This window comes from Belonocnema kinseyi, chromosome 2 (genome assembly GCF_010883055.1).
Source record: "Belonocnema kinseyi isolate 2016_QV_RU_SX_M_011 chromosome 2, B_treatae_v1, whole genome shotgun sequence".
NCBI classification, from domain to species: Eukaryota; Metazoa; Arthropoda; class Insecta; order Hymenoptera; family Cynipidae; genus Belonocnema; species Belonocnema kinseyi.
In genome coordinates, this window is record NC_046658.1 from 30,679,631 (window position 1) to 30,690,048 (window position 10,418).

At 32.5% G+C, this 10,418-nt stretch overlaps 1 protein-coding gene across 1 annotated transcript in view; it reads left to right on the plus strand.

The window, feature by feature from the left end:
• The first annotated feature begins 4,297 nt into the window (after nucleotides 1-4,297).
• The window catches only part of LOC117182623, a 235,821-nt gene continuing 229,700 nt past the window's right edge, over nucleotides 4,298-10,418 (plus strand). Inside the window, exon 1 of the mRNA XM_033375723.1 lies at nucleotides 4,298-4,571. Coding sequence (XP_033231614.1) covers nucleotides 4,424-4,571 — 148 coding nt within the window. The 5' untranslated portion in view covers nucleotides 4,298-4,423. The remainder of the gene's footprint in view (nucleotides 4,572-10,418) is intronic.

Below are 10,418 nucleotides of genomic sequence, written 5' to 3' on the forward strand. Positions count from 1 at the left end.
TTAGTTATTACATATTTAATGAATAATTAATAGGGTTTAAAGAATTCCCTTCCAAGAACTCGACCACCATCGATTTCAAAAAAGTTCGCCTATAATCTTTAGAAGCATAATGAAAAATGGACTATACCACGAAATTACTCTTTCTTAAAGGGCTACAAGTTATTGATAAAACCAAAAGAGTGGGTCTCTTAGTTTAGCGGATACCCCGCTTTCTCATATTACGAGAATATCTCACATTCGAGTACTCCCCTCTATCATTACGATATCGCATAAATTGCAATATTTACAGTAAAATCTGCGCTATATATCGTAATTATCGCATTATAATAGCCTAAAACCGTAATGTCGTAAATTCCAAGATTTTACATTGTATTATTATTTCATTTTATTATATATACGAGGTTTCTAGTAGTGGCCAAGCGATAATAGTGCACTATAATACCATACAAAGCTTCGGAACCTGCTTGTACGTTATAACATTGCCGTTTATTTCAATACAAAATTTTTGCGATATCATTGTGAGATCTTTTTCTCCGTGTATTAGACCATATGAAGGTGCACATAGTTTTTCTTGGATCGTAAAAAACACGATAAAAAATATTTAAAAAATTATAAAAACAAGGAAATAAGAATTAGTATGAGTCATTTTTTATGTATATTATGAATTGTAATGATATAAATTTATTGAAATGATACATGTTTCAGCGCAGCTTAGAATATAAATTAAATAAAAATAAGAAACAAATATTTAAAAAATCATTATAAATACAATTTGCTCTTTATTTTGCAATATTTAATTAAGCAATTCCAGGCAGATTTACATAAAAAATATATTATATTTGATATAAAAGTGTTGCGTATAATGCAGAAAAGTTGATATTTTGGACAAAATAGAGTGCGAAGCAAGAGATACGTGATGAGAATGTGTTCGTTAAAGCCGAAAGAGTTTTAACAAAAGAGAGTTCACAATCACAAAATTACAATCGTGGATGTTTTGAGTCTTAATTTTAAAAGTTTTTCTCAAGAATGTTCGAAAATATAAAGACCGAGCACGTAGCGCGAGGTAAATATATAATAGAGCGCGAAGCGCCAGATAAATACATCATCGAGCGCGAAGCGCGAGAACCAACAGTCGCCCGCCCCAGGCGCGCTCAAACATTCGGGCGAAACAAGCTGCGCGCGCAACGCGCGATGAAAATGTGCCCGCGTGGCGAGCAGATTTTTTAAAACTTTTCCTGGATGTCGATAAGATAAATTAATAATATTGATTTAAAATATATGTGACCGTGCCACACCGCTCACCACTACGAGGTATAACCGAAACGGCCCGATGCGAACGGAGGGGGTGTTTTTCGTAGACGCATCCCCACTTATTAAATGATGGCTTGCGGACTCTGCTACAATCGCCCGTCCTGTAAAATCCAACTTTGATGCATTAAACTTCGCGGCAGGCATAAGCGCGCATGAGTGCATGTGCATACGTCTACATGAATTGTCAACTACATTTGAATGAATTTTATTTTAATTCCGTGAATAAACAAGATTTCAACCACAATAGTCGTTGAAAAGTGGTTGAATTTTCAAGACATTTCTAACAGTGTATTCGTTAATTAGTTTTTGTTCGGTAAGTTCAAGCACATAAAGCTGAATGAGAACCACCAACATACAGAAAAAACTGGAGTTTCCATTAGAACCCATTTTTGGTCCCAAAAAATCTGCAACAAAAATGAACCCAACTTGCTGAAAAGGAACCCAAAAGATAAATAAGCTCTAAATGGTACATCAGCTGGTGTTCTAAAGGATCCCAATTGTAATTAAGCCTATTTATAAAAAACATATTCTTCGTTTTGTCCACTTCGACATTTTGTTTAATTAATAACATCATTTTTACCTTCAAGCACACATGTAATCAAACTCTGATGAACCTAACCTAATGAACGTAATTAAAGTATAAAGTACTTCCGCAATTAAAATAGATGTAATGACTTGATAAATATCATTTGCAGGTTATGTAGCGAAGTTGTAAACATAAAGGCATATTTATATACAAGAAACTTTTCCTCTCAAGTCATCGGCCTATAACTGTTAATCGATCCCTAACTTACCACCCTTAATTTGCAAGCTATTGGTTTGTGAATGCGCCTCAATTTTATTTTTAAGTGCTCTCTAAAGGAACGCTTTTGGCTTTCTACAGGTTTTTATTGGAAGACAAGTTCTAAATGATACTAACTTTTATTCCAGCCGCAACTTTAATGAACCCTCAGTTTTTTTCTATAGAAAGTGTGTTTATAAACTATTACAAAACTTTAAATTATATTTCAAGGAGTATCATGAGTGTAACTGTGGTTTTTTTTTGAAATACTATCCCTATGATAAGCAAATGCGCAAAGCAGTTTCTCCTGGCGCACCGAATGAACGGAAAGGTAACGCTACAGTGTACCCTTATAGTATCGACATTGTATCCCTTCCGTGTCATGAAAAAAAATCTTTGAAAAGCAGCGAGGTGGTCATTTAATTTGTTCCAATTCAGATTCCACGTTAAATTTGCCATTATAATGTCACCCAGTAATTGCAATAGTTTTTTTTGCAGCGTTAAAAATTTAAAAAAATATCATAACTTCTGCTGAAGGATGATTCAAGCGCATCTATAGTCGCGTAAGTAGTATGCTGATACTGAAAGAAGGTACTCTTGAAGTCGCCTTCAGCAGAAGTTATATTTTTTAAAATTTGTAACGATGCATAAAAAAAAGATTGCAATTACTTAGTGACATTCTAATGGCAAATTTAACATAGAATCCGAATTGCAACAAGTTAAATGTCCATCTTACTGTTTTTTAAAGATTTTGTCTGCATGATACGGAAGGGATACTATGTGGATACTATAAAGGGTACACCGTAGCCGTGTAGCGTATCCTTTCCGTTCATTTGGTCCGCCACAGTTATTTAGTACATCTCCTTTATAATTACTTAACACTCTGTTTCTGGTGCTGGATCTGAGAGATGCACACGACAGTATTTTTTGACAGTGCCTACCATATAGCAGGAAAAGCCAGTTCCCCCACCAATCCTCCTATCTCGTGGTGTACTACATGTCAGTAATGCAGTGAATTGAGTCCTTTTCACGAATTGCAAAAAGCTTCAAGCGTACGTGGATCTCCCAGTGATTTTTGGTTCCTTTCGTGCGGGTCAGTTTTTGTTAAAAGTTTATATTTTGCCAATGGTTTTTTGAGATTCTAAATTTTGACCAACTGTAATATGTATACAGGTATTCCTTAACATTTTCTTTGCTTATGTGACAACATGTAAACTTGGTTGATTTAGTTTTATGTAGTTTAGAGAAATTGACTAACAGTGAAAGGCTGCTCAAGTGCGAACAAGCAATATTATGCTCAACAATGATTGGAAAAGTTGATTTTAGTACATATTTTGATAAAAGGTTTTTCAACGACAAAGTTTATCCATCATCTCATCTCCCCGAATAGAGTCATAGACAGATAATCCCTTCAGTATCATTGATTTTCGTTTATGGATCTGAGAGGTCCAGTGCAACCAAGTATATCGCTGTGAGGAGCGCCACCAACGAAGTGTTACAGCATGACATTAAACAGTTTCAAGAAATTTCTAACAGTGAAGAAAATGCGGGTCGGGAGAGGCTGACTTTATTAAAAATTGAACATTTAAACTTCAATTAATTTTAATCGAGAGTATGAATCCATTTATAACTACTTTTACAGTATACTTTATACTATAATGCACACGTCGTTACAAAAGTTTAAAAATTTTTTTAACAAAATTACTTAGATACCTTCGAGTGACATAAAAGTGAAAGGTTCTAGACGTGTGCCCATATGCAAGTCACTATTCACTCAATTTTAGTCAGTAAAATTGTATAGTTCACGAGTAAAAATCTTTACTTATTTTGTTAAGTGAATTATTTCTCACTGATTAAAATTTAAAGAGTAAAAGTTCCATATACTAACAAATTTGTTTCCAGTGCACGCATTATATCGAATTTTTTAAGTACTGTATTTGAAATTTGTAATTATTGAAGATTAGGTGATCAGTTCTGACATGTGCACATATTAGCGACAGAGAAAATAATAGTCCCAGGCCTTTCCGTTTCCTTTTCACTCGCGAGAGCGTGTGGGATTATTCTACGATGACGATCGATCTCTAAAACGGTTTAAGGGTTTCTGAAGAAGCCAAGTCACGGCCCAGTCGCGTCTCCGTCAATTCGAAACAACGGACTTTAAATAGTTGCATGATGGATCATAACGAAAGAATTAACGAGAATGGTAGTTTTCCAGAGATTGGCCAGTTCTACACCAAAGAGGATTGGAAACGTGAGGTGGGATGCGTTTCTTCCGAGAATTTTAACGCTGGAGAGAGCAGCTCTAGCTTAGAAACTGTCGTGGGCGTGGGGATGACGGGAAAGAAAAAGGGTAGATTTGGTACCTTGAAAAAATGTTTCCTGAAGAAAGGTGATTTGTTTAAGATCAAGAAGAAAAAGACGAAGAATCTTGAGGCCGAGCCTTCTCTCAAAGTTCAACAAGGTGAACAGAGCGTGAAAGGTTATAAAACTTCGAAATTAAAACTATATTATGTATACGTCTTTTCTACGCCTCCCAATATGCATGCAAGTTTCCAATCATTTTATAATATTTTTCGCATTTTGGTGGTTTATACTTTCAAGAGGCGTGAATATTGTCCAAACTCTACTTTCCCTCATTTTTACTTTTCCATAGTTCATTTGAATTTTGCGTTCGATACAATTTGTATTTTTACAAATTATCATTTGCCTCAATTTTCATGTTTCCAAAATACTATTTACCGTGATTTTTACGTTCCGAATTTAAATTTGGCATAATTTTTGTATTCCCATGGTGGCTACTTAACTGTGAAGTGACCGTGAATTTTATTGAACTGGAAAAAACCGATAAATAACCTGGAATTAAATTAGAAAACCTGGAATTTATTCCTGATGGTGGATGATACGCGCTTCTGCTACATGCTGCAATTGCTTTTAGAACTAAATGTGTAACTTTGTTTGAAATAATATTCTAAATATAAACAAAAACTTGAGAAAATAGAAATTTAGTTAACAAATTCATAACTTTGTCGTGAATAAATATTAAGAAACAGTACTTTACGTGATTAAAGATCAAATCATGACCTGTTACAAAAATATATGTATATGTGTTCCAGTATCCAAAAGTATATTTATTTGCACACTTCAAAATAGGGTAATTTTTTATAAATCATGCTTATAAGAAATGAATGAAAAACCACTTTTCTTTCAAAAAGCAATATTTATTTATTATATAATCTTATGAATTTTATAAGACACATTGTTGAAAGTTGTTAAAAATGGGACGGGAAATTTTAAAAACAACTATTGTTCGAATTTAGAAGAAAGGAATTTAAACCATCCCTATTCCACGTTAGAATTTGTCACAATTTAAACGTTCTCTCTTCCAAATTTTAGAAAAAGAAAGTATTTAAGTAGCTTTTAAAGTAGAAGTAGTATTTTCAGAAGAAATGTTTCTGAATTATAATAAAAAATTTTGTTACATTTTTCTTTGTGAATTTATCTTCTTTTACTTAAAAGTTAAACTACTTGGTTAAAAGTTAAAGTCTTTTGTTAGAAATTCATTTTTTTGTTTAAAGATTCATTATTTAAATTGAAAATTCATTTCTTTTTGAAAATGTAACTACTTTGCTGAAAATTATTTTTGAAACAAAAATATAACTACATTGAAACCCTTCAATTGCGCTCCCTTCTATAGGCCTTCCGAGAATTGACGCCGCTCCGCGGATGGGAGTAAAAGGTGCTGCGAGGGGGAGGGGGCGTGCAGTAGTCAGTAAAGCGTGACTAAACAGGAGCGTTGCGGTAAGGCAATCTACCCTAACGGCCTGCCCGTGTAAAGGCGTCACGACTTTCCAACTGTTCACTCTGTAATGAGCTCGTTATGTAGATCGCCCCTGGACTCAGAAATTTTATCATTCGTGATGATGAGGAAAGAGTCAGTGGGAATGAAGACCCGTGAAGGTGAAGGCCTGATAAAGAGGGATCTGTACGTCTTCCCGATAAAAATTGCTCGGTGTGAGTTCATTGTTGTTTGGAGTGGCTGCGGCCCGAGAGGAAATATATATCTTTTACGGGAACGCTCGTGAAAGATAAAGGTTCATCATCCCCTGAAGTAAGGGTGAGAGAATTTACTACGATCGTCCAGCTGCAAGGGAGAGCCTGAAACGTCACCATCGCCAGTTCAGTCATCGTTCGAGGTATTTCTAAAAATGTAAGGACCGCGAGTCCCAGTGATCATTTGTTTTAATGTAAAAATATTGATAACTGTTTAGATAGAAGCTCGCGCGAAATTTCTCCCTGGAAAGATGTGAACTAGCTTCAAGTCAGGGGACTATGGTTGTCGGTTTAAAACGATTAGCTCACAGGTTCTATTCTGAAATACTCAAACTATCATATTTTTTAAAGATAAAATCTCTTTTCTATTTGTTTTCAATATAATAAACAAGGTGTCGAGTTGAAATTAAATCAGGTATCATTACTGACTTCACCTTCTTTCCTCATGATGTCCCTTAAAAGAACGCCACCCGCTTCAACTCGATCAGTTCAAAGCCGATGGGATTAATCGGATTATTTCCTGCCATGATGAAATAAGCTTGTCATTGGCAACAACGCAATCCGACCCGCAAATATATATTGCGAAGTTATTGGAGCAATGTTCATGAAAAATAGCAGTGTATATCAATTCATTTTAATCAAAGACTAAATATCGATTATACTACGGTTTAAAATTAACTATTTGCTATAAGATTTCTTGTTAATATTTCATTCAAATTCAAATTTCTTCTGAATATTTTCAAATTGGTGGCGTTGTCGTAGCTAACAGTAGGCTCTACGACCGGTCAGAGAAAAATAAGAAGTATTGGATAGAGAGAAAATGATAGACAGAGAATGAAAGAGTAGAAAAAGAGGTCCGATCAAGTTCAGACATTGGAGTCCCACTGTAGTATTTTGAATCTCAAACTGTCAAGTCTTGACGAGGGATTAGTGAAAACTGTCTTTTTTGTGAGTCTGATATTTATAAACGGAAGTAATTTTCTGTTAAATAACTTCTATGTATGATTGGTTGTGAAAATGCGCAGGCGAAGCTCTCCTTTTAAACGATATGCTGAGCGGCCCGCAGACGTTTAAAGTACGTGAGGAGCTAAAAAATTTATTTAACGCGTATCAATCAAGTTTTTTCTTAATGTCCGTTAAATATTCACTTGACCCTTGTCTCCGTCTTAGAAAAAATATTTTTTACCATGCCGTAAAATCCTCCGGAAACTGTTTATATGCCCCTGAATGTTTATATCCAGAGCGGGCTATAATACATTAGTTCCCACATACCCCGTCATCCCCAAAATCGTCGTTATAGAAGAGTTTCATTGTATTTTGTTAAAAATCTATTTTTTTATTGTTGAGAATTAGATTTTAAACTGAAAATTCAATTGTTTGTTTGAAAATTGATATTTCCGATTTAAAAATTCAATGATTAGGTTGAAAATTCAACTATTTCGTTGAAAATTCATATTTAAACAAAAAATGTGTGTGTAGAAAATGATATTTTTGGTGAAAGTTAATCTCCTTGTATAGAAATGGTTCTTTTCGGCTAAAAATTCTAATATTCCAATTAAATCGTAATCATTTTAGATAAAAATTAATCTTTTAAGTTGCAAAAAAATTGCTTGGTTGAAAATTAAACTACTTTGTTTGAAAATAATTATTTTTTGGTTGATGAATCATCGATTTAATAAATTAATTAATTTCTTTGCTTGGAAAATGAGCTATTTGACTGTTAAAATTTGTTTTTTCTTTACACGAAAATGATTTTTTTGCCGAAAATGGAACTATTTCGTTCAAAATTGGTTTATTTTTTTTCATAATTTTTTGTTTGAACTGTAAATGTAACTACTAATATAGTTAAATATTCCATAATTTTAGTTAGAAATTCCGCTCCTTATCCTATCGCTGATTTTTTGATTAAAAGTCTAATTATTCAATTTTTAGTTGGAAAACTATCTTTTTTAGTTGAAAATTCGCCTTTTTTGGTCATTTATTTTTTGAAGTTAAAACTTAATTATTTCAGTTTTGGTTGACAGTTTATATTTTTTAGTAAAAATTAATTTTTTGGCTGAAAATTCAACTATTTCAGTTAAAGATTTGTTGCTTTAGTTGAAAACTATAACTATTTTTCTTGGGTTCAAAATTAACTATTTCAGTTGAAGATTCATTATTTTAGATGAAAATCCATCAGTTAGGTTGAAAATGAATGTTTTTAACTAAAATTTAAACTAAAAGATTGTTTTTTTCTGTGTGGAAAATTAATCTGTTTTAAAATTAATTTTATTGTTTTAAAATTAAGCTTTTTGGTTGTAAATTCAAGTATTGAAGTTAAATATTAATAATTTCAGTTAAAAAATCATCTCTTTGTTTTAATATTTAACTATTACAGTTGAAGATTCATAATTTTATTTGAAAAGGAATTTATTTTAGTTTTTGAGTCATAAAATGTTTAAGCTGGACATATCAAGAGTGCGGTATGAACAGTCGTGAGTGCGTGAACGGGAATATGTACGCATGTCTGTACGGCACTCCTGATTGGCTCAGTCTAAATACTTTATAAAGTTAAAACTTTTAACTGATTTTCTTAAAAGGAATTTCCGATTTATTTTTTCATTTTTTTACAGCTATATAAGGGGTGGTTTTATGACCACCCCAGTTAGATGACGCAAAAATCGAATGCGCGAAATTTAAATTTCAGTATACTTTGCCACATATTATCACTATAATGATTGAAGCTTTTCAATTTTATGAAAATACGAATACATTTTCTGTTATAAATCCATTTGCAATCGAACAGGCAGTGAAAATTCAGCAGTCACCGCACCATTCGCGTCTTTAGTATGTTGTTTATTAAAGGTTTATTAAATTTTGCCATTTGGAGTAGAAAATATTTTCAGCGAAGTCATTCAATCATTTTCTCAATTAAAAAAAAATGTATTTGTCGCGGCTTATTCTCTTAGTCCTCATTTATCCTGACTTCAACAGGGAATTTTAGAAAATAATTCTTGTTTTTATTTTAGGACAGGGAGTTCCCGTAAAGAAATATAATTTCACTTGGAACAAGGCATTTTTGACATAGAACGGGAATTTTGTTTGAATAACTATCATTCGAATTTAAAAGAAAGGAATTTAAAATAATTCCTGTTCCAAGTCAGAATTCGTCACAATTTGAAAGTTCCCTCTTCCAAATTTTAGAAAAAGAAAATACTTCAATTAGTTTTTAGACAAGAAATGGTATTTTCAGAAGAAATATTTCTTAATTATAATAGTAATTTTGTAACATTATTCGTTGCGGATTTATCTTCTTTAAGCTAAAAATTCAACTGCTTGGTTAAATGTTTAACTCTTTTGTTAAAAATTAATTTTTTTGTTTGAAGATACATCATTTGAACTGAAAATTCATCTCTGAATGTAACACTTCAGCTAAAAATTAAGAATAGGACTTTCAACAGAAAGAGAATGAACGTCGTAAATTAAAATAAATGTATGTGTTTGGCGGCAAATATGAATATTTTACTTTTATTTGAACGGGAAAACTGAAAAAACATGACTGGAGAATTACCAAGAATTTGAAATCATCCGCTGCTTATCCACAGTGGCTATGTGTATTTAAAAATGTAAGGCTATAACTTTAGAAATTTTAAGAAAATAACAATAAATTGTAACCTATGTCGAATCTGTTTGAAATCAGACAGGCAGTAAAACTTTAAAATATAAAATTATTCGCCTTATAAATATGTTGTTTATTATAGACAATAAGGCTAGAATTATTTTAGCCGTTTAGAAGAAAAAACTTTTAGTGACGTTAGGAGTATTTGAAATTGTAGGGCCATTTAAATAAAAATACAAATTTGTCTTTAAATATTTATAAGCTTTACCCCAATTAAGATTTTAAGGTATTTCGTTTGTAATTTAAAAAACTATTGTAATTTAATTTGAAAATCGTTTTAACTTTGAACACGTGTTTAAAATTCAATAGTTTACTGTAAAACTGTACAATAACGAATTTATGAAATTTAGATGTTCTAAACATCTAAATGTTTAATTTTGTAATTCCTAATTCTAAACATTTTAGATTGTTCAACTTAGTTATTTTTAAGTTTAAGCGACTCATTTCTAAACATGTTTAATTATTATTAAGGTAGTAACCTAATGGGAAATGCCTGCATTGAGCCGTAACTTACATCTGGCACAGTACTGAGCCATGTCTTGCCAACGTCCAGCAAAATCTTGGCGGACCAGTGCTGGCGCAGTACTGGGTGAATTGGTCATGCCAACGTCTAGCCAA